Source organism: Pygocentrus nattereri, chromosome 15, assembly GCF_015220715.1.
Source record: "Pygocentrus nattereri isolate fPygNat1 chromosome 15, fPygNat1.pri, whole genome shotgun sequence".
Classification (NCBI taxonomy): Eukaryota; Metazoa; Chordata; class Actinopteri; order Characiformes; family Serrasalmidae; genus Pygocentrus; species Pygocentrus nattereri.
In genome coordinates this window covers 19,037,178-19,062,903 of record NC_051225.1, presented here as the reverse complement: position 1 = coordinate 19,062,903, position 25,726 = coordinate 19,037,178, and the positions used below count along the sequence as shown (strand labels likewise).

Sequence of the window (25,726 nt, the reverse complement as noted above, 5' to 3'; positions counted from 1 at the left end):
GGTACATGCTTAACAATAATCATGGCAATGGTAGCAGAACTTCCTTTGGTACTCTAAAGAACCTTTCAAAGATTTCTGTCAATAAGAGATGGGTGCAGGTGTTTAAAGAAGCTCCACATAGTGTAAAGGTTGAAATCAATTGCATTTTTTTTTTTACATCCAAGCCAAGATTCATTTGGAAACCTTTTTTTCAAGAGTGTACTGGAATGGTTGGATTATGGGCTTTGTCCAGAATATTGTCAAGTCAACTTTATTTTTACAGCGTTTTTTCAACAGGCATTGTCACAAAGCAGCTTAACAGAAAAATCCAGGTTTAAGCCCCCATGAGCATCACCAGTGGTGACAGTGGCAAGGAAAAACTCCCTAAGAGCAGGCGAGCAAACCTTGAGAGGATCCAAGACTCCTTTGGTCGACAACAGATAGCAAAACAATTGTTGTCAGTGGAGAGTCACCGCAGAGCAAAGCACAGGCTTAAACAGGGCAAATGGAATGGAAATATAGGTTAATGTAGCTCTGCCTTAAAATCTCTAATGCTTCAGTGCTGTGAATAATTCAGGAAAACAGAAATGAAGGTAGAGGAATCGTGAGCTTATTTCGCACAGAGAGAGGGAGCCAACTTTTTTTTTTTCACGTTTCTGGCACCTGGTTCTAGCATTTCATCTGGCTCATCAAAAGCAAGGTGTCACCTTCTCAATTACACTCATCCTGAGCTGTAAAAGTGCATGTAAAGCATGGTGAAACATGTGGGTAATTTAGTCAGGCATTAAGAGGCTTGTATGTGTTAGTGCTAGTGTTTGCTGGAACGCCTCATGTGTTTGAGCACAAGATGACGGAGCACAAGGAACAGCAATTAATGGAGCTTCAAAGTTGGCTATGATAGCTGGCAAGCTGCTGGAGAGTGCTTTATGGAGGAATTTGCTGCTTGAGTGAGGAGAAAGCACTGCACTACGCCATGGCACAAGACCTGCCCATCTCATTGTTTGTGTAACTGCTTGTCTTACGCTTTGTGTCATCACTTATCTAGCTGTCCATCTTGCTGCCTGTCTCCTAGTCTGTTTCATTGGCAGTTCCAGTCATTCTAGATTTGCAGAAACTCATTAACCCTTTAAAGTTTTAAGTACAAACGAAGATGATAAAGGCACCTTGTAATTTTGCAGAGGAAAGAAAAATCAACCTTAACAACCATAACAACAAGTGCAAACTTGAATCTACAGATACAGGATGTAAATTGAATGTCAATTCAATTCAATGTTTCAATGTAATCCACTATGTTACTAAGTATCTTATTGTGCAGCAAATTTAGCAATTAAAAGCCCCATTTCCAGAAAAAGTAGGATGCTGTACAAAATGTAAATAAAAACAGAAGACAATGATGTGCAAAACATTTAAACATCATATTTAATTGAAAATAGTACAAAGACAACAAATCAAACACTGAGAACTGAGAAATGTTATTATTTTTGAAAAAAAATATCCCTATTTTGAATTTGATGCCAGCTACACAAAACTTATAATGTGCTATAATGTGCCTGGTGGAACATCTCACATCTAATTAGGTTACATAACAACAGGTCAGTAACATGATTGGGTATAAAAGAGAGAGGCTCAGAGAGGCTGAGTCTTTCAGAAGTAAAAATGGGGAATGTTTCACCACTCTGTGAAAGACTGCTCAAGTAAATAGTGGAACAATTCAAGAATAAAATTTCTCGATGTAAAATAGCAAAGAACTTGGCAATTTCATTGTCATAAGTATATAATATAATTAAAAGATTCAGAGAATCTAAAGAAATTTCTGCATGCATAGGACAAAGCAAAAAATTAAAAGTGGATCATCATGATCTTTGCATGTACAAATGCAAGTTACAGCTCTACCATGCAAAGACGAAATCCTATATAAACAGCATCCAGAAATCTCTGGGCCTGAAATTATTTAAGATGGACTGAGATAAAGCGCAAAAGTGTCCTGTGGTCTGATAAATCAAATTTTTACATTCTTTTTGGAAATGATGGACATCACATTCTATGACCTAAAAAGGAAAGGGACCATCCTGCTTGTTATCAGTGATGGTGTGATGGTATCGGGGGGCATTAGTGCACATGGCATGGGTAACTTGCACATCTGTGAAGGCACCATTAATGCTGAATGATATATACAGGCTTTGGAGCAACATATGCTGCCATCTAGACAACGTATTTTTCAGGAAAGGCCTTGATTATTTCAGCAACACAGTTCCAATCCACATTCTGCATGTATTACAATAGTATATCTCCATAGTAAAAAACATCTGGGTGCTAAGCTGACCTGTCTGCAGTCCAGACTTGACACCCATTGAAAACATTTGGTGCATTGTGAAACAGAAAACACATCAAAAGTGATCCCAAACTGTTGAGCAGAGGAAATACTATATCAAGCAAGAATGGGAAAACATTTTTGGCTTCCTCAGTTCCCAAACATATACAGAATGTTGTTAAATGAAGAGGTGAAACACTATTTTGAATTAAATATAGGGTTTAAAAGATTTGCACATCATTTCATTTTGTTTTTATTTACATGTTGCAAAATACCTGCAGAACATCCATTGCTCATTGTAACTACCCTGCCTTCTGAAAAGTTTGGTTATAGGTTACAAATAAATGTGTTTTTTTCCCCCCACAATATAGTCTTTAAAAGATGTATTTTGACCATTTGTACAGAAAGGATAATGATTAGAAAGGCAAAAATGTTCTACATTGCTCACAGGCTCACCAAGTCTCCAAAACTACAATTATTTCTGCCTACATTCCAACAAACCAGAGCAAGAAGTTATTAAACACTGTGTCGACTTACTGTCCACTCTATTAGAGCCACCTTATAGATATAAAGTTTGAGACAACAGCTCATCTGCAGCTGCAGTGTTTGTGTGTTAGCCATCCTCTAGTCCTTTGTCAGTGGTCAGTTTGGACTCTCTTTCATTAAGGCATTATAAAAACACACATACAATTGATACAAAGTTAGGCAAATACTCTTCAGACACAGATGTCCCACTTCCTATTTTCACAGTGACACGTGTTGACAAGATGGACTGCACTCATACCATGCAGCAACGCTGTTGGAACTTTAGGCTCTTCTGTTGTCCATAAGGGATGGTGAGAGCAGTGATTAAACCCCTCGGACTATTCTGGCTAAGATCACTGTAGCATGAATTGTTACAGCAGTTTCCTTAGAGTAGCAGCCCTGCTCACAAGCTGCCCCTGCTCCCAGTATTAGTTTTGCAGAGACATTTCTATTCTCTGGCTCCAGCATGCTAACTGCTAACCATCAGCTTTAGCGGGAGATGAAAATTCTAGCTGCATCTTGCTAAGCTAAAGTCAGCTTAGTTTTCCACATTCAACTCATGCCAGTGCAAATTATAACTGCTGCCCAAACCTAGGCCAGCCATGATCAGTACAGAGAAAATAGTACAGAGAGCCTACGAAAGTCTCCCAACCTGCATAAGTGCTCAGATACTCCATCATTCAAACATGTCCTCAAAGTAACATAGTTAATCAAGTAAATTCTTTTCAATTCTTTAGCAAAATGCATGAATCCTGTTTCACTTCCTGCCCTTTTTTCTTGAAAGTGCCTTTTGGTATGCTAGAAAGAAATGGCATCCCTTAAGAAAGAAACACTGAAACCACAGCAGTGGCTATAAGAATTTAGGTGATATGTACCGACAACATCTGAATAAATTCTCCAAGTCTCTGGAACTGTCTGAATGGGACTTTATACAACCAAAAGAAATTTCAACAATTGGTGTTACAGTGGTGGAAAGTATGGGTTGGTGTTGAAATCTGGTGACTGACAAAACCATAGAATATGATTTACACCATATCCACGATCATTAAACCATTCAGTGGCCCCATGTGTCCTTAGGATGGGGGGCATTACCACTTCCAGGATGGGTGGCTAAAGCTCATCAGTCAGACTAACTTTGTACTTATTGCAGTGAAGGGGACAAGTGGACTAAAACCATGCTAGGAAAATGTGCCACAGAGCATACCAGAACAGCTGAATCCCCTTTCCGTAGGGTCAAGTATTCAGGCCTATATAGTTCTCTCAGTGTGTCATAGGTGCACTTGCCCACTTTCTGAGAATATGGTGAAAGATGATTCGTCTGATCATATCACCATTTTTGCACTTCTCAGCGTATCACTGAACTGTCAAATGTGCATTCAATCTTTGGAATGAGGGCTTTATGTACTGCAGAAATACTGTAATATCCCTTTTAGTGGAGTTGTGGATAGGCTGTTCCTGCTGATCACATCCTGCATTGACATTCTCAGCCAAACAAGCAACAGCTGTTTTTGTTTTTCCTTACATATAACACCATCTAGTAGTGCAGGTGAATGTGTACTTTCAACCACTTTCAACTATTTAGTGAAGTCCCATTTAAATGCAGATGTCATTGTAGTGGCTGTTCATATTTCAACACTTGCCAGTTGAGCAGTCTTTATGACTCAAGCTGCTGCAATACATGCCTCAAAAGTAGAACCTCTTTCAGTCATTTAGATATTTTTCTCTTGCAATCTTGATCCACAATTGAGGTCAACTGGACCTGCTGTATGTATAATATATAAATGCTTAATTGTACCTTGTAATCACAGGTAGAAGATAATTTCTCTCACTTAATGTACTCTCACTGCAGTATTGGAGATCATTTTCCCATATACCTTTTAGTAGAATTAAATCATAGTAATTACTTGACTAATTAATGTATGTATTAAAGTATGTTTTACTTTATCACTTAAATTTTTATGAACCGTCATCGAGTAAGAATGAATGTGTGTTTCAGCTTATAAAACAATTAGAAGAAATCCTGGTTAAATTTAAAAGATTGAGTTCTGAAAGTCAGTCAAAGCACAGAAGTGCCTAGTTCCAGAAATGTGACAGTTCAGTCCTGATGTGTTGAGAGACATCAAGTGCGGCGATGATAACATTTCCAGCACATGCAGCAAACACACATTGCCCAGTTTGCCCAATTTGTAATCTCCTTTTGTTTTCTGAAGAAATAAAAAGGCATTACTTCCATGTCCAAGCTGTGGTGCCTGTGATGGTCCGACGGAAAAGACACGTGGGTACGTTCCAGGTTGGGGTGCAAAAATCGGTGTTTATTAAATCCCAGTGAAGAAACCAAACGAAACAAAAAAATTGCAATTTATCCAATGCCAAAACAGAAAATATTTACAAATATATACAGCTTAATATGAATAGTCCGTTATTCAATCACAATTTTAGAGGTTTTTAGGCTTCAATTCTGCTCCCTCTAGGGCTTTTATAGAGCTAAACAGGAAGAGCTATGACGTCACTTACGGTTTTGCGCGGGGGGGGGGGTCACTATAAAATCACAGCAGACAAAGGGTCCCGTTTTCCTCCCTGGCTGAAAACATGGCTACCTTCCTCTGGAGTCTATTCATAGGTAAGTACTTGTTGCCTTCCCCAAGTGTTTAAAAAATGTTACAGTTTATATGTTTAATTATATCACTAAATCAATCAAAATTTACAAATAATAAAACATTCATATTCACCATTAAGTTTTGTTTCTCTTTTCTCTGCAGGTTTGCTCTTGTTCCCCAGCATAACCACTCAATTAATAAATGCTATTTAAAAACAACTTGTGTCTCTGTTTGAAAGTATGAAATGTCCCCATTACCTAGAAAGTTTTTACACATATGTACATTGTGGCGGGGGCAGCTCCGTCACAGTGCCAACTGTTGTACTCACACCTGGATCATTTTCATGATCGAGCTGCTGATGGATTGCGAGCCAACGGTTCACATTCATTTATGCTTCTCGCTGGAAAATGTTTTCTGACTGGTGTACAGATGATCAGCACAACTTGTTGTAGTGTTGAGTCTTTGAGTTTCACATGCCTGCTATTTATGTTTACCACAAGCTTTTTATCTGGCTATGCATATGTGCATATCATTTGGTCAGTGTCTTACTCTGTCCTCTGAGAGGCTTGTACTTGGTATTACTCTTTTTGCGGAGTCCACCTTCTGAGCCATTCCGTCCTCAGCAGGCTTCAAAAAGATTTCACTGAAGACCACCTTTCTGTTGCTTACATGAACTAAATATGTTGAAAAGCTGCATACTTGCATACTAGGCCTTTGAGAATGGTATATCTCTATGAGTCTGGATGGCCAAAGCCGGCATTTTTGCTGACAATTCGTTATCCAAAATTTTGCATATATTTTTTTGGGTGCAGCAAATAAATGTGCAAGGGATTTTGGGATAGCAGAAAGAACTACACTAGAGGAGTGTTAAAAGTTGAGCTGGTTTCTATTTTACACAAATTGAATTGAAAAAAATTGGTAGGCATTTAGAGCTTACCAGTTAGGAAGGTAAGTAAGGACTACTTGTAAATATGTGTACTTAATGAATTTAGGCTTATTTGCATCTGGACATTAAGCCTAGACTAAAAAAGAATTTCTAATTGTGACTCGCCATTGGAGTCGCAGTTTAGTCCAAGAGTAGACTTAGTCCATCTCTGGGAAACCAGTCTTAAAAGTATTAATATTGCCAAATTAATGCCAAAATTCTTTCACTGATATATAGAGCAGCCAATATACAGTGTTTTAATCTCATTATTCTCCATATTTAGAAGTGTGGTTTAAATAGGATAGCTTAAAAAATATTAAATTGGGAGGGCATCAGTGGTTTAATTAGGAAAAAAATTAATTAGAAATAATTTAGCTTTACCTTAGGCTATCACATTTCACAGTAATTAATTCAAGATGCTTGCTTTTAAATAGAATATACACAAGAGAACCTAAAGTATTTTAGATTCATAATTATTCAATTGACAGAGGTATTCACACTGCATGCAGTGGGCACATATTATAAGGTTATTTCTGAATACATAAATTAGAGTATGGAATCTGCTTCCTTTACAGACAAGCAGACACGCAAGGTCTCTCTTTATGCCAGTCTGGTCTTTGAGGCGTTATGTGGACCATTAACATTCATCGGATAAATCATTGGTTTGCTTCAGTGACAGGAATAAAGGCACTCATTAGTTGAAACTGAAGCTTTGACACAGGCTGGTGGATGTAATGTCTACAGCCTACAAGTTCATTCAGAATCAAAATCCAGGCTCAGTGTCTTTTTTATTCTACCTGGAATTTTAGCTGTATGTGTATTCCATTAATATTAGCAGCTTAATAGGTAAGATGTTTGCATGCTAGATGCAAAGTGTGTCAGCTAATTGCAAACTTCTTAAGGAGAGGGCAAGTTGATTGCATTCTGTTTGCTTGTATGCACTGCGTATGAAGCAGGAAATCTACATTTGACAATTGGTCTATAATTGACAAAAGTGTCCACATATTATCGCAAAAATGCACCAAACATAAATAGCATTGTGCATTCAGCACCAGTGAGCCAGACATCAACTGTAGAAGTCTGTAGTAACTCAAGCAAAAGAGTTAAAGAAGGAGGTAGTGGTATTGACAATGTGTGAACAATTGTTTGCCAGAAATGTTCACCCATCAATTTTACAGGTTTTGTGTGTGAAAGCATCAAACATAATGCTTTTCTTCATTTCCCTTTTATCAATCCGATTGATATAATGGAATAATAATTTTAGGTGTGATTCAAGCCGATTCTTGGAAATGTTGTTAAGTATCCCTCTTAATTCACAGGAGCATCTTCAATAACCCAACTCATTTCCGGAGCCATCTTCAGCAGGCTATGGCATATCGATTGCTCAGCAACCCCTGTAGGGCAGCAAGGTAAGAATTAGCATTAAGATAAGGGGGATTTCTCCCTCCCAGTGACAAAGGAAAGAAAAAGCTTCCAGTAAATTAGCAACATCCCAAGAACACATGTCCACTCAGTGGGTTGTCAGATTTGTCTGTGTCCTGTCAGGGTATTTTGGGAAAAAATATGTTCATGCTAATAAATAAATACTAACAGTTCAGTGGAATAGGGAGACAAAACAATTATGTTAGAATTATATTCATTCCTGCTGCTGCCAAAGTCAAGATACTTCAAGCACTAAAAGTACTGTTTAGGTGCCATTTGCATTCTAATGATTTGATTTTCAGCTGTGTATGTGCACACCTCCAGCACCTCGCGACAGGTACCATTCGTTACTGAATGGAAGATTAAATCGTTTAAAGCCATCAGCTGCATCAAACACCAGAGTACCATTTATGTTGTGTGTGTCATATTTTGTTTTATCATTATTGAGCCGTGGTAACCCAGCTGGAGTAGATTAGGACAGGCATCAGGTTACTATAGGGCCTCATTCTCTTTCTGTCTCTGCTTCACTCTCTGTGTCTCTTTTGCTCACACCCCCATTTCCCGTTTGAATTTCTGCAGGCAGAAATAGATCAACTCTGCCTCTCTGCCTACAAATTTAGTATTACTATCCCGGTGGGGAAAGGGCTGTTTTGCTGGAACATTGCAGAAGCGCATTTGGAAGATGTACTTGGTACATCACACCGGCCTCCTCTGACTATACTTCCTTTAATTCCAGTGCTCTGCAGTAGGTGATGGCAGTTATGTGTGGATGTTACTTCTGTTGTGGGCTGCAATCATACTAGATTAGGGGATTGAGGGACGTTGGCTGGCAAGAAAGAATGCACGATAATGTATTTCAAAGAACTGAGCTCTTCCATCAAAGCCTGAAGCCAGTCATATCCCCCAAGCATATGCTTCCCAGCCATTTCAGGTCTGAACTAAATTTCAAATTCACTAGCAATGATTCAAACTTAGTCAGTGCAATCACACAAAAATATTCTTCAACGATGAATCTAAATGCAAACCCCAAGGCTCCACATTCAGTTTTATATTTATTTTATTCATATTCATGTGATTTTTTGCCCCTTTTGGTAAAGATTGGAGATATCATTTTCTAAACATTATTGTGAATGTCATGTTTGTAAGCATCTATAAACACATTTATAACATGTTATAATGCATTGATACAGCATTATAAATGTGGTTGTAAATATTCATAGCATTTAATTACACCGAATTACATTTTATAACCATGTTTATTATACATTATGTATTGTTAATATAATGCATCATAAATAGTTTTAATAAAATGTTATACTGTCAATGCCAAAGAAATCAGCCCCTCCCCTGAACCCTCTCTGACATCACACTGAGCTTGAAGTAACTGTGGAGTGAAGGCTTGGAGAGGGAGAGGCGAGATAGTAGAGTGTTCTCATTGTCATTTGTTCCCTCACTGGTTCTAATGTCAAGCGCTAGAACCCTTCACTCTGTATCATCACTACACTACAGTAATGCTAATTTCTGCTAGCATTCTATTGGATATGCAGTGTTAAGTTAGTGCCAGGCTAACAGTGGTGTACATTGACTTTCCCACATTGGGTAAAACACTGATGGCACTGATTGTGTATATTTTAGTGTTTCAGTAAATTCTTCAGTAAATACTTTAACTTGAAGCCTCACACTTACCACTGGAGGAGTGTTTAGTACAGTATGCCTCACTTTACTTAGAGTGGGCAAATATAATGCATTATGCTAACAATTCATAATAAGCATGGCTACAGTGTAATGCATTTTGATAAATATTTATAGCCATGTTTATAATGCCTTATGAATGCATTATAACATTATGTATGCATTTATAGATGCTTATAAAAAGGTAACATTGATAGAAAGTGTTACAGACTTATCTTTTTAAAGTCAAACACTATGTATTTAAGGTCAGTCCCTATTTTAGTTTCACAAATGTTAGAAAATCCCAGAGCCAGAAAAAATAAAAAGAATTGTTATAAAAAACAGGGCTACTAGGACAGCTTGCTAGCTGTGTTTCATTCATCTTCACTGAAAGTGTGGGGGTGTGGGAAGTTCCTTCTGTCATTAGATATTGAATAATAACTAAATTCAAGAAGATTTTACTGTGGAATTAGGCAATACAAGTCTGACTACATACACATTCCAAACTAATGCCTTTCTCAGTGAGCTATGAATGTAACTGTACAAACATCATATATAGTACAGCAAAAAAAAAACATCTCTGATTTGGTTCAGCACAGAATATCTTGCTATAAATATTTGCATTTGCCAAAGGGGCAAATATAGTGCAGTTGCAGGCCTGTGGGCCAAGAACACTTAGTCCTGGCTTATGTGGTGCAGAGTTCTGACAGTAGGGATGAAATCGTGACCTAGCTGCTTCACTTTTCATTTGAGGGATTTAAAATAGTACAGTTAATAACTTTGTATGCAGCGTAGACTCACATATATCCTATATCCCATAACATTCTAGGCAGTGAAGAATGAGTGACATCAAGATAATGAGCTCAAAAAGGGAAATTATTAGTTGAAGCAATATTATTTTTTATATGAGCTGGGACAATTGATTTCAATTGGAAATTAAATTAATGGGCCGACCTTTGTGGGGCCACTAAAGTGGTTACTACAGGAATTATTTCTAAAACTGTGACCTCTAAACCCTGGAAAATGCCCCCTAGCCCCTGACCAGAACAAAAATGGGAAAATTCTAACAGCTAAAAGCATCAGCCTGCAGTTTGAGGTGAAATGGAAAGCCTAGAATGTGCTTTGTTTAATGATTAATTAAGCACAATTATAATACAGTACATTGTTTTCTGGCAAGAAAACCTCAGAATTTTATTATTGGCTTAATATTTCTATGCTGCCTCAAAAAAGTCTTCCTACTTTTTTTCTGTCTTTCTTTGGTACTCATTTGTAAATATGTGTAAACTTTTAATTTCAGAAACTAAGCAGAATTAACGTTGCAGTGCAAACACATTGTTACCTATAATTCAACAGGTTAGCACTGTTGCTAAAGCTAGTTTGATAGGTTATTATATTGTAATATCAAGTATCAAATCACATATTAATCAATATGTAATATGAACAGCCTCTAGCACTGTGCTGAAATGTGATATTAGTTCTGAATGCATGCATGTATACTTATTACCAAAGTCTTGGCCAAAATTTCTTACTTGTTTGTAAGGTATGTGGGGGACTTACTGCCATCAGATTATTAGATATTCTCCCTCAAACACAGCATCTCAGCAGTTCACAGTAATTTAGTCAACCCACATATATATATTATTCATTTTTATTGGCCAATCAGAACTAAGATACTGTTACTGAAATGTGAAAAAAAGACATTTATTTGTGCATATTCCGATTTATTAGAAAGGGCAAAAATAAATTATTTTTGTGGAAATTAGAACTGTAAGCAGCCAGAACAACTAGCATCCATTTATTTTTTTCCGAAATAAATTTCCTTTCTGTCACTATGAGAGATTGAGAGCCCTCTACAAATTACATTGGAAATAGCGGTCACTGGGGTCCAAGCACAAATGATGGGCAAAGTGGCCTCTGTTTACATTATATGTGATGCATCAAAAGAACATGTCTGGAAAATTTCCTACACATTAACCTTTTACTTTTTGCATGGTAATTGACAGATTTTTAACAAGTTAAAATAACGAGAAAACTACAATATTTGGATAAGATTTTATTTGCATAGTTGTCAAACTCAATTGTTCTATTAGAACTAAGTGGTTCTATTTAGTACTCTCTGTATAGTACCCTATATTTCAGTCTGAGTACAGCAGAATTTCCTGTTAAAAACAAAAATTTTCACCCTATGAGGGGTTGGTTTCTGACCTTGTCACCTCTTTCAATGCTCATGGATTCTGCATGACCAGAAAATTCCTCCAGTGTACTTAAGATCTGACCCTACAGTCTTGAAAACGAAAGTTCCAAAATTGTTCATGGATTGGATGTACAGTTCTATGAAAACACTTACTTGGTGCAGATTAGGACTGGGTGATATGGTGATGTAATTGGATATCACCAATGATAGACATGTAACCCAAAGGCGATGTCTAAAAGGTGATAATAGAAAACTGAGAGAACATTAGAAAGGATTCATTTACCATTAAACAGCTTGGAAAATATACTGGGAAACTGGTTCATGTTCAAGTTTGCTAGCGCAACAGTAGTCAGTTTCACACACACACACACACACACACACACACACACACACACACACACACCCGAACGAAGGTTTGTTAAGAAACCGCCTGTGTTAATTCTCTATTATGTATGGTAATGCTAGCTTTTGACATAGATTCCCCTTAATTTCCCTGACATGAATGGAATCGTAAACGAATGCCAACATGCTTTGTAACTTCAGTTAGCATAGAGCAGCTAAAGTTAACTCTAACCTGAAGAGAGAGTTCCTATGATCCTTGTTTACTGCCTGTATGCAATATTTTCTGTACAGAAAAGCACTGCCCCAGTGCATAGTGGAAACATGAAAAAGCTGCTGTAATATGGAAAACACCTTTTTTTTCTTTTAAAAAAAAAGTGGAAAGCACATGGACATGGCTTTGGAAATCATGTGCAGTCTGAAGTTTCTCCAGCAGGGAGCACTATTAGCATATAGGTCACCATGAATCTACAGCAGAAAAAGATAATGAACACTTGTGTTCACAGTAATATTTATTATTATGAAAGATTAATTAGTTCTCAAAACATACTGGGTTACTCAGTATCATATTAATTAACGTTAAATAACGAGTTTTATTAAAGATGTGTTAATATATTTTTTTTAACTAAAACTGAATGCAGGTCAAAGCCACTGCAGATCTGCCTAGGGCAGATCCATTTTTCCATTTTCATACTAATCGTAAAATGCCTGATTTGGAATCTTTCCGTAGCATTTCTTCAGTAATGGAATGTATTTAGATGGAAATGTATGAAATACAGAACATTATATTGAGAGCTACAATTGTGCAGTCCATCATCTCAACACATCTTTGTAGAGAAGTGTGAATTCATTTTGCAGCAGGCTGTACTCATTCCTCCCATTTCACCTGTCATTGCTCGCTGGCAGCTCAACACAGAGCCACAACATTTAACACAGAGTGTCCACAGAGTTAATCTGATAACAGAGTTATTATATTCAGTCATATTAATTAAAAATATCAAACTCATGCTCCATTCTGTCATTCTGTCTTTCTCTGTCTGCAAATGTAACTGTGGTAGAAATTAAACTGTTACAGCTTGACAGAATTGAATACATTAACAGCAAAAGAAAGCATTTATACCTAGACAACCAAAAAAGAGCTACAGAAATGTTTTTGTGCTTAAACCACAACTGGATATGTAGTATAGATAGAACATGCCAGTCATGTTCAGATCATTCTGATATGAATTATGTAAGGTTTTCAACTTGGAATCACTATGTCTACTGCAGTGAAGAGCATTAGCATTTTTCCTTCTGTAGACCGAGACCTTTCCCTGGTTGAGCTCAGTGCTGTGCTTTTGACACGAAGTACGTTTCCTTACAATAGGCACATCCAGCAAGACATGCATTATAGGGTGCCACCTTAAAAGACTGAGTAAGAATGTATAGCAGCTGTGACAGCTCATTTGTTAGCCACGTTGGCCTTGTTCGGCACTCTGAAAACAGTTGTGTGGAGTACCGCTTTAGACAACTAAATGAGTCCATTTTGGCAATTAAGGCAGGCGTGTGCCATAGTGGACTGTCATATAGAGTTGGCTGACAGAATCATCAGTCTTGAGTACAGCTGCAGGAGTGAAAGATTGAAGCTGAGAATTAGGCAGAACAAGCCTGTTACAGTTGCACTTATTTCAATGACTTTTCCCCGCCAAAACACCGGTGCATACTGGCCTTGACTGTGGCATTTTAATTGGGGCTTTTGTCTACATCATTACAGCTTGCAATGCTTGCAACAGTGCTGCACCTGGGAGCTCCTCACTAACTGGCCTAACCATGTTCTATACTCTTCATAGTAACTGTTGCCTGGTTGGACAAGCATAACAGAACATGGGCAAAAAATGTATTATGTTTTATACAGCATTAGGTTTAACAGCAACAGAAACGCAGCCCCCTAGTGTATATCAGTTAGGATGCTATATTACCTCTGTTGGGCTAGAAACATTCTGGTATTCAGAGAAAAGATGTTATCAAGCATCTAAAAACTTCAGTCCATTTTAACTTTTGTTGCAATGGATTCCAATAGAAATATGGATGGGCGGGTACGAACAGAAGATGGATGAAAATTCAAGATGAAGGAGAGGCTGGATGCCAGATTGCCAAAATACAGAGATTCTGTGTGACATGTGGCAGCCTAGCACAGTCTATCTTTGTATGCAGTTTCTGACAAATTTTTCTGGTTCAAATGTTTTATTTCCCTCTCCAGCCATGTATACATCTTCTAGATGATCAAGATTTGTATGCATCTATCACTCCATCTTTGAGATGTCCAGTATGTAGGTGCCCTTGGTCATTAAGGTGCTACCTAAAAAGTGCTTTTTGAAATTTTAAGTCTCACGTACACAACTAAATGAAGGAAATAAAATAGTATCAAAAGGGCCTTTAATATTATTGGAACTAAAATTTACAATTGGCTTAAAGGAAGCCACTGGAAATACATTTGATTGTAGTTTGTCTTGTGTCTTTTAGGAGTGAGAAAATTATTTGATCTTTTTTTATTATAATTTCTTGAGAAAGGGAGAGAAACACTGTAAAACAGTGAATGTTCATATAAAACCACTTTACTCTGCCATCTGTAATGAAAAGGGATGCTACTTTTTGGCAGAAGAAACAGACAATATTAAAGGCGGTGACCATTGCTAAGCGAGAACACCTTTGTGGGTGAGACTTCGATGGGTCACTTCTAAACATTTGGATGTTGCTGACTGGTGTAGGCAAAAGATGAATATTGATGATATTAAAGCTTGTTTATGAAGAGTGCTGTTCCACTGAGAGTGAGCATCTTGGGGCTACAGTTTTTTTCTATAAAATGTAAGATCTTCATTATGCAAGCATCTGATTTGCAGAGCTTAAACCTTTGTAGAGTTTTTTTTTTTTTTTTTTTTGTGAGAAAAATGAGCGAGCTGTGTGCCAAAACTTGCAGTGTGCAGCCAAGAATGTGCAAAATGCTGACATGAGAAGAAAACAATGCAGAGTACCCAATGCCAATCTCCTTTTTTTCCCACACTGTGTGAATTAGAGAACACTGTGTTATTCATAGGCATCATTTCTCTGCATATGTTAGCACTGTGAACGGGAATGTGGCCTTTCGCAAGCCCTGAGTCGCAGCAAGGAAGCTGTCGGATCACACAGAGACGTGAAACCAAAGCTACAAGTTTGGGGCAACAGCATGGAGTGGCCAGTCACAAAGGCCATGCCCTTGTCAGCTTTGGGCTACTGGTACACAAACATATACACACTTGCACACAGAACAAACACCTCTGTTTTTTTGAGGGTATAATAGTCTGTCACACTCATTGGTCCCTACATGCCATTCCTAATGGCACAATTTTTTGCTGTGGTGGTCACAAAAGGCCTGTGCCGTCAGATTCGTTACTATCTCAGCCTGATGTGCCCTGCTCTAAAATCTTTCTCCAGTTCACATTAGCTGTTCCATTTTTCCCATCCGGTTCTTTTTCTTTTGCATTCCTCTGAGATATAATTTATTGTTCAACACCCCCATGTGGCCAGTGCGAGAGAAATAACAAGAACTTTGAAATTAACTCCACTCCCAGCCTGCACACTGGATTGAACTTGGTCATATTGACTGCAAGAGCGAGTGGACGTTGAAGTGATTTATGCATAAGCTGTGCATGGAGAGGCACCGAGGAAGTTAGTGCGTGGAGGGGGTTTCAGACGCTGGCTAAAACACGGCAGCTTAGCGATCTTTTCCTCTTTACCATTTTTAACAAGAGCTGCAATCTGGCACACATGTACCCAGGCTCATCATTCAATGGAGAGGAAATTGTGGCGAAATAGAATTATTGACTGTTATCACCCCTGTTACCTCATGCACTGTGGGAAAAGGGATTAAGTGGTCAATTTACATTATTGGCAAGCACTTTTTATAGTTCAGCTCTAGTGTAGTGCACGGGTGGCATGACAGGATTTTAAATAGCATTAAAAGGGCGTTTCAGACCTGTTCTGTGGGAGAGGAAGATAAGTGCTGCATATACACTACAACACACACACATACACTCACTGCTGAGAGGCAAGCACCCAATCTCATTCACTGGCTCTCTGTTCAGCTCAGCACCATGCCACACTAAGAGACAAATGCAATTAGCGTTTAATTTGATGGTTGGGCAAGAGAACAGGAAAAGAGAAATATGACAGACTCTTGGCACTGTTTCCATAAGCCTGCCATTAATTGACAGTCAACTGCATCATACTATAGATATTGGACTCAAGCACATATACAGCAGTGAGTGACAGCTGTTACCAAGTGATGGATCAAGCAGAAGTAGCTTCACCCCAAAAGAAAGGCACTGCGTAACATACTCCTTAATCAGCACTCATAGCCGGCACTTAACCAGGTTTGCTGCCTCCCACGGAGTAAATGTCATGTTTACTGACAACATTTCATTCCCTGATGGAACAAGTAGGTACCATGCTTAATTATTTGTAAACATTTAATTGGCATTTACACCCGCGAGGATTGCACAGTTCACCTCAGCAGGACACTTGCGTATCCTCATCAAGGATTAATCAGGCAAGTCAAACAAGGCCTCCCAATGTTGCTGAGCACTCAAACGCATCGTAATGGCACTGCATTGTTCTTCAGAGATAGATGAGACCCAAGCTGTCCATTTGCTCACTGCCAAGCTTGCTGATGGATCTCTGAAGAGACTTGATGTTAAGCGACTGCACGATACCTCCCTCAGCCATGTCCACAGGACCCATCAGGGTCATTAGGCAGGTTGCTTATTACAAAAACAAGCCTGTCCTCTCGGGGGGTGTGGGAGGGTAGCCATTCTGGTTCATTCACAATGCCACTCAAAGCTCCATTTATCTAACAAAGTTGATGGCTTCACCAAGCTACCAAGCAATCAGCGAGCATTGAGTAATCGGGTGTGAAGTGGCTGTCTTGGTCAGCCATCCCTACCAAGTTGGAGGATCAAATCTGGACTAATTATGGAGATTATCTTCAAGTGGTCTCCACGCAGCGTGCAGCTGGCACTAGACAACGCTAGCCACAGATTGAGTTGTCTGCTGAAGGCAGGGGAGCCAAGGGCATGCTGAGCTTTACTGTAGCCTGAAATAAAACACTGTTTTAGTGAGTGTACCTCATCCACAGTATAAGCTCAGCAAATAGTCATTTTTGGTTTGTACCCAAATGAATTGGCAAAAGAGAACAATGCTTAATAGCTCAACAGGGGATCTAGGCAATCATTTTTATTTTCCAATACAAGAAAATGTGACAATGTTCAATAGTGAGCAGAATGTTCAGTCCTTTAGCCCATTATATTTCATTATTTTACCATATGTATAGGTATAGAGTATTATACAAGCTTAAAATTGCATTTTTCTATGGTTTTTGTGTGGCATTTTCAGGCTATGGTTGAAGGAAAAAAGAATAATTTTGACATCATACTTCTCAGCCTACCTGGTAAGGTCTATGCAGGGGTACTGGAGGAGAGAGTCCAACCAATAGTCAAATCTCAACTACAAGAGGAACAATGCAGGTTTCGCCCTGGTCATTGAACAGCTTTTTATCCTCACCAGGGTCCTGGAGGGTGCGTGGGAGTTCACCCAACCAGTTTACATGTGTTTTGTGGATTTGGAGAAGGCATTCGACCGGTGTCCATAGAGGGATCCTTTGGGGAGTGTTCCGGGAATGCGGAGCGAGGGGCTCGTTGTTATGGGCCATCCATATGGGCCACCTAGGTGACAGGTCAGACAAAGTGTGATCCATAATAACCCCTATGAAAAGACGAAAACAGGACTTGTGTACCCTGCCTGGAACAGGGTTACCGGGGCCCCACCCTGGAGCCAGGCCTGGGGGAGGGGCTTGCCAGCGAGTGTCTGGTGGCCGGGCATTTACTCATGGTGCACGGCCGGGACCAGCCCGAAGGAGTTACATGAGTCCCCTCTCCTATCGACCCACCACCAATGGGAGGGGCAGTAGTAGGGGTTTGGTGCTTTGTGGATCGGGCAGTGTCCGAAGGCGTGGGTCTTGGCGTTCTGATCCTCGGTTGCTGAAACTGGCTTTTGGAACTTGGAACATTACCTCACTGGCATGGAAGGAGCCTGAGGTGGTGCACAAGGTTGAGAGATACCGGCTAGATATAGTCTGGCTCACCTCAACACATAGCTTGGGCTCTGGGTCCAATCTCCTTGATAGGGGCTGGAATTTATTCTTTTCTGGAGTTGCCCATGGTGAGAGGCGGCGGGCAGGTGTGGGCTCTCATAGCCCCTCGACTCGGTGCCTGTATGTTGGGGTTTTCTCCGGTGGATGAGAGAGTAGCTTCCCTACGCCTTCGGGTTGGGTAACGGGTCCAGACCGCTGTCTGTGCTTATGCACCGAACAGCAGTTCAGAGTACCCAGCCTTCTTAGAGTCCTTGGGAAGGGTGCTTGAAAGTGCTCCTCCTGGAGACTCTATTGTCCTACTGGGGGACTTCAACGCTCACGTGGGCAATGACAGTAAGACCTGGAGGGGTGTGATTGGGAGGAATGGCCTCTCTGATCTGAACCCGAGTGGTGTTCAGTTTTTGGACTTCTGTGCAAACCACAGTTTGTCCATCACGAACACCATGTTTGAACACAAGGATGTCCATAAGTGCACATGGCACCAGGTGGATGGATGGATGGATGGATGGATCTTTTTTCATATGTTTCTTCACAGAACATGTTATTGCCATGCTAAAGGCTAGGTTGTAGTCATTTTATGTGTGTTTCAGCCTCTATTACTGTAGTGGGAAAGATTACGGGATGACTGTCAGCTCGGCAGTTTATTGTAAAGATTGCTAGACAAGTATGAATTCCAGGGGTGGAAAGATTACTGAACTTTGTTCTTACTGAAAAGTAGAAATACTGTCACTGTAGTGATAAACAAGTGGACTTATATATCTACATTCACAATTTAAAGATATTTCTGAGTTGGTTTAACTATATACAACAATCTCACATAGTAGCTAACCAAACAGCAAAGTGAAAGATTTAAGACAAATATTGATCATTTGGAAACGAATGGACTTATTTGCATTTATAAACACTCCAGGTGGTCCAGTCCTGATACATTTAATTACAACAAGAAACCGACCAACAATAAAAAAGTCCAACTTCTTGTACAAATTGTCCTGTTCCACCTTAAGTGGTGCAACAGTTGCATTCTGGTGCCTCAGGCACCATTTAAGGTGGAACAGAAAAATTCAAACAAGAAGTCTGGCGAATGACGAGCTGATTTCTGCCTCATCAAAGGTCAAATGTTGAGAGATATTTTACAAGAAACCATTCCATATTTGCTGAAATGTTTCTGCGGGAGATGTGAGAAAGAAAAGCTATAGCTGAGCTAAGGCTTAAAACAGAGCAAAGTAGATCTGCATTTTCTTTTAGATTTTTATTCTATTCTAGTATATAAGAACATACTGAAACATATTTACAGCCAAGACGGTAAAATGGACATAAAATAATGTAGCTCCCAAGTTGATTTGATTTTAGTTGAAAGTAACCAATACAAAGGAAACCAAAGCAAAACAACATAATACATTAGAAAAAAAGAAAGTTTTGAGTCCTGATTGCACTGTGTGTTCTGTATACACTGTACACTAAAATGTTCTTTTTTTATACATAAAGTTATTTGAATTTTCATTATGTTACTGCTGCTCCAGTTAAAGTGGAAGGAAAATTGTAATTAGAAGCTGGCATGTAGGAAGCCAACTTCAGCTTTGTGTTAATACAAGCATTAGCAGCTACATCTTCTCATGGAATTCAAACAGCCGCCAAGTGTTGATTCTGAATAGGCAAAACAAATAACTTGCGCTATACAATGTTAATAGCAAACAGTCCACCTCTATTTGGTTGTAGTACACCCTTTTGTTCAGAAGTCACTGTTTGCTGGGAGTGACAGACATTTTTTTAAAAATGCCCCTTTCACACTCATCTCAGTCAGAAGTAGGAGACAACATTACAAACAAAAAAGTGGACTGCAAATGAACTTGTAATGCTCAGTTCTTTTTCATATTGAACTGTAGCCCTATAGTTTACTTTTTTCCTTTTTATACAGATATTACACTTTTTCCCAAATCAGCAAACAAAATGTTTTGAGAATTCCCCAAAAATAAATGTTTATATTAGTATTTTATTGTTAATTATGTATCAAGAATATATTGTGATATAAAAAAGAAAACAACAGTACAGTACTAGTGAAATTTGAGTATCATTACACTACTGTGTAAGACACAGAGTCTATTTTTTTGGTTTGGCCCATCAGATTACTAACTGGCGCATGCTAAGAGTGAGGTGCATTAAAACATGTAAGAAATATCTTTGAGGTTTAATAAATATCATACTCATTGTCCTAAAAGGACTAAGCTAACTCATAATTATACTGATAATTTATACTGATAAACCCAAGGGACCTTAATATCAGCTGATATCAGCCAAACTGTATATAGGACATATTCTAGGATGTAAGCAAACAGTCTTTGCCCATGCCTTCTGTTTTTTTCCCCCCTCCTTACCTATTGAATATGCTTGCTCTCCTGTGCCTCTTCACTCAGTGAGATGTAGCATCTTGATTGAAAGTTGTCTGATACTGTTTGCGTGTCTCTGTCCTTGTCATTAGGAGTGCCATGATTGCTGACTATGTGTACTGGCTGTCCGGAGATGCCAAGCCGCATATAAGCAAGCTCATCAAACTGTATTGGCAGGTGAGGACGGATGGGCCGCCAGACACACACAGAGTCCCGGCACCCAATCACAAACCCAATGAATGATTATTGCTTAAAAGACTGGCCACTGACTTTGCTCTGTGAATATCAATCAGCCAGAAAGTCTGCATAGCAGTAAAGTGTTTATAATGGATAACAACAAAGTAGATGGTTTGCTTGCATCTAAGCTGGGTATCGAAAGGTACACCCCAATTGATATTTGGCACCATATAGAATCATATGACATGACACAATATCCCTGACAGTCTTAACCTTCAGAAGTCTAGCGTCATTACTGTTGTTTATCCATGATGCAGTTTTATTATTATGCAATTACATTTCTTACACAGTGGATTAGATTTCCATTAAATTTATCAACATAATGTCAAAATTTACAAAACACAATCTAAAACTATGAGAAATTATTTTTATTGAATATTTCAAACATAATTAAATCCAACAGGACTAATTATGCAGTCTTTGTAGTGAAACATGCACTTGCTTTTAGAAAGACTGACATACTGTTTAGAAAGACTGACATACTGACATCATATTGCCCAGCTCTATCTATATGCACAATATGCAACGATAACTTGTCATAAAATTAAAATCATGATAAAATGTCTCCTCTTTAGCTTTTAAACATAAATTTGGTATCAATTTAAAGTTTTGCCAAAATGTATCCATTTGTTTCAATAAGCCATGAGTTTGAAATAGTTAATCTCACACTACCACATACTTTTGTCAGCAAGAACTGTGACTTCTAAGGGTTAAAACCTTAAACTTAGAGCTTTATCAAGTTTTTCAATTATTCGTCTGAATTCTTATTTCATAGAAAATACTTTATAATAATTACTAACTACTAGGATCAGGAATATGGCAAAAATATTATCATAACTGAAGACAGACTACACAATATCCATTACAATATAAGTTGGAGCACATACAATGAACCAGCCGTGACTCATCTAAAAACTGTTATTAAAAACAATGAATACACTGAATGTTTTATGAACATTTTACATATAGTGCTGTAAAAAACTCATTTTACCCTCATGATTTCCTGTAGTTTTGCATGTTTGTCACACTAAATGGTTTATGTTCCTTGTGAAAATGTAATACAAGGAGAACATAAAACAAATCTTTAAAATTGTCATTTAATTTGTACCATCCGTCCAAAGTAATCATCCCTAAACATACTTAATAACTGGTTTTGCCACCTTTAACATCAGCAACTACGACCAAGCACTTCCTGTAATTTAGAGATCAGTCTTTTTCATCACTATGGTGGAAACTCTTCTTTGCAGAATTTTTTCAATTCAGCTACATTGGAGGGCTTTCAAACAAAGTCCATAAGGTCCTGCCACAGCATTCAGTGGGGTTCAAGTCAAAACTTTGACTAGATCACTCCAAACTTATGCTTGTGCTTCGGATCATTGGCTTGCTTGTAACTCTGTTGTGCTTGAGTTTCAGACGATGAACTGATGACTGTAGGACGATCCTATAGGATTTTCTGGTAGAGAGCACACTTCTTTCTTCCATCTACTACAGCAAGTTGCCCAGGCCCTGAAGCAGCAAAGAACTTGCATACCATCAAACTACCGCCACGGTCACGGTTGGCCCCTCCCAGTCCTGTCCATGTGTTCGTGCTTTGGTTTTGTAACTCCTGATTGTTTTCACCTGTCCCTCATTGTTCCGTGTATTTAAGCCCTGTGTTTGCCCCTTGTGTTTGCCAGACTTTGTATCTTTGTTTGATGTGGATTCTGTTTTTTTGTCATGTCTGTCCCCCGATCTGTCCGTATCGGCTACATGAACCTGGCCTGTTTTGACCATGACCCTGGAGTTGCCCATAATAAATCTCGCTTATCTCAGCATGTGCGTCCGCCTCCTTGCTCCCCCTTACAGAAAGACTGGCCACCACAGGACGCAGCAGGTAAGCAAGACTCCGGCATGTGGTTTTTCCCTTGGGACGAAACTCCGGCTGTTTCTAAGCAGCCCGAGTTCGACGTGTCCCAACGCCACCAAGCTGGAGACAGCAAATCCCCTGGCACTGAGGGAACACGAGCGTCTCGCCGGTCTCGTAAGAAGGCTAAGGACCTTCCCGCCTTGTGTTTTGCCGACGAGAGCTCAGGTAAGCGCCTTGGGTCTGATGGATGGAGCATTCAGATAACCCGTGCCATGGTACTCGGCTCGCTTTCAAGCGCCACTGCGAGCTGCCAATTGCTCGAGTGAGCCTTGGGAGCAGCCGAGTGGGTCCTGTGTCTGTCTGTTCCTCCAAGTTGGAGCCGATGTCCCCAGCCAGAGCTCCTGATCCCGTGGCCGCGCCCCGCAGCACTCCTGATCCTGTGGCCGCGCCTCCAGACCAGTTGATTCTGGTTTTTTGTCATGTCTGTCCCCCGATCTGTCCGTATCGGCTACATGAACCTGGACTGTTTTGACCACGACCCTGGATTTGCCCATAATAAATCTTGCTTATCTCAGCATGTGCGTCCGCCTCCTCGATCCCCCTTACACTGTTGATATGATGTTCTTCGTGTGGAATGCTATGTTAGCTTTATGCCACATGTAATGGGCCCCCTGTCTTGCAAAAAGTTTCACTTCCAACTCATCAGTCTGCAGGACTCATCAGTCCATTATTGTAAAAGGCTCTAATAGTGTAATCATTAGTGTTTATTTGAGGAAAATGAGGGCTGCAGTTCCTGAGATATTGGTCTGGGTTGTTTTGGGTTTCTTTCCTCTTCTTTCTTTCTGTACTCTTGGAGAAATTTTGGTAGACCAACTTTTTCTGGGAAGATTTACCACTGTTTTTTCCACTTGGAGATTCTCCATTTGGCTCTCATGGTGTTTTGCCGGAGTCCCAGATCCTTAAAAATGGATTTGCAACTCTTTCTAAACTGACACATTTCAATAACTCTCTCGCTCATCTGCTCTGGAATTTTTTTTTATTGCAGCATAATGCGTGCATATTTGAGACCCTTTGGCCTACTTCAGAATGCTGCAAAGGTTCTATTTATTAGGCAATGCTTAGATTTCACAGGGCTGGCAGTAATCGAGCCTGGATGTGTCCAGTTTAATTTATCCCAATTATTGGTTAACTGAGTAACTAAGGGGGCATTTACTTTTTCACACCGGTCCAGTTGGTGTTAGATAACTTTTTTCCTTCAGTACCATTTTGGATTTACTCCAGTTGTCTTTATTATATATTAAATATATTGAATTTATTTTTAACAATCTGAAACAGTGAAGTGTGACAAATATGCAAAAATAGAGCAAATCAGATGTGCCAAAGTACTTTTTCACAGCATTGTATTACACTGCACTAAATCAAGATAAACAGGACTAAATATGCTCTCTTTGTAATGAATTATGCAGCTGCTTGGTGTTCTTCAACTACTGATTATATCCAACATGAGTGTAACTTTATCATGATTTGTTATAAAAAGCCATATTGCCCATTTCTAGTAACTACTGTTAGAACAATGTTATTGAGAGCATTTTATTGTATTGTATTTTATTCTCTACTGAAGAGAAGTAACATGGTGGAGAAAGCAAAAAAGGGCCATCTGAACAGAACAGTACATTGACTAAATATTGCCACAAACATTAATGTGTGAATATATACGGAGTCAATAAGAGCTTAATTTGGATGCATAGCCTTGTCAATATTTTGAGCCCAGCACTAGTGTAAATATTAACATGAACAATGTTTTAGCTTTGTGCAGCCTTGCTTATAATATCAGGCATTTCAAACTGTTACATGCCGTTTCACTCATGTCAACACATACACCTACTGTCCTGAAGTAAACAACTTAGAAAGCTGATTACTTATATAACCTTCTTTCAGTTGAACTATGTTGTGTCTATTGTAGTAGTGCATCTTGGTAACCTACACTTAATGTAACATACCTGATTCAACACATCAGATAAGCTCATTATCAAGAGTTTCATGAGCGGAGTCTAATCAGTTTGATGTGCAGTGTGCAAAATTGTGCAGTGGATGAGGTTCCCGGAACTGGGATTTGTGCTCTAGCACAAAATATGGCTGCAGAGGGTATTCCTGCAAATATGCATGCAAATAAGAGTTTACTTAGTCAAAGTTGCCTCTCTCATTTTAACTCTGGAGATAAATGGTTTGGAGTTTTTATTCACAGCAAAAAAGAAAGCAGCTGACCCCCTAAAAGTAGGTTATATCAGCAACCAAGCCACGATTTGCATTCACTTGAAGTGAGATGAGTGCGGCATAGCTTTCAGTATACATCAAGCGCTTTTCCTTTTTTTTTAAATTAATTTCCATCCCTTGTGGATTTCAATTCGTCTGTGTTTGTCCTGATGGCCCTCAATAAGGAGTTGCGTTTTTCATCTCTCTCAGCCCCCTCGATGTCCCCTTTCCCCCCACCCCAAGCTTTTCATTTTTCTCCATTTGAAAGGCCCAGCTATACAATAGCTCATTCATCTCAACTCACAGTATTACCGTGGGACAGAGCCATGCTGCCCTGACCAATATTAATGCCTACAAGACAAGACATTTTGTTTTTCATTTCTGCACTATTTTTAAGGAGGAAAACAAAAAAACATTGCTTTGCACCTTTTATTCACACCCCATCTGAGTACATGAGACCTGCAGTCATTACCCATAAAAAAAAATCACCAGTACGGTTTTCCATTATGTTAACAGACTATTGACACTAATTTAACAGAAAATTCTATTAAATTACAGTAATGTGTATATGTAGGATGATTCCGTAACACTTTCTATGAATGTCACGTTTGTAAGCATCTATAAACCCATTTATAATGGTATAATGCATTCATAAGGCATTATAAACATGGTTATAAATCTTTAGAAAAATGAGTTACACTGCATCACATTTTATAGCCATGTTTATTATACATTATGAATTGTTAATATAATGCATTATAAGTAGTATTATACTGTAGTAACATATTATACTGTCAGTGCCAAAGTCTCAGCTTAGAGAGTGTAAAGTAAAGAAAAATACACAGTTTATTTTTGCTATGGGATTTCCAGTATTTTGTAT

General features: G+C 39.0%; 1 protein-coding gene across 1 annotated transcript in view; it reads left to right on the top strand.

Annotated features, from left to right (window-relative positions):
- LOC108439437 (spermatogenesis-associated protein 16) overlaps positions 1-25,726 on the top strand; it is a 77,526-nt gene that overhangs the window by 22,142 nt on the left and 29,658 nt on the right. The window contains exons 3-4 of the mRNA XM_037545438.1: positions 7,657-7,746; positions 20,603-20,687. Of these exons, the coding sequence (XP_037401335.1) occupies positions 7,657-7,746; positions 20,603-20,687 (175 nt within the window). The remainder of the gene's footprint in view (positions 1-7,656; positions 7,747-20,602; positions 20,688-25,726) is intronic.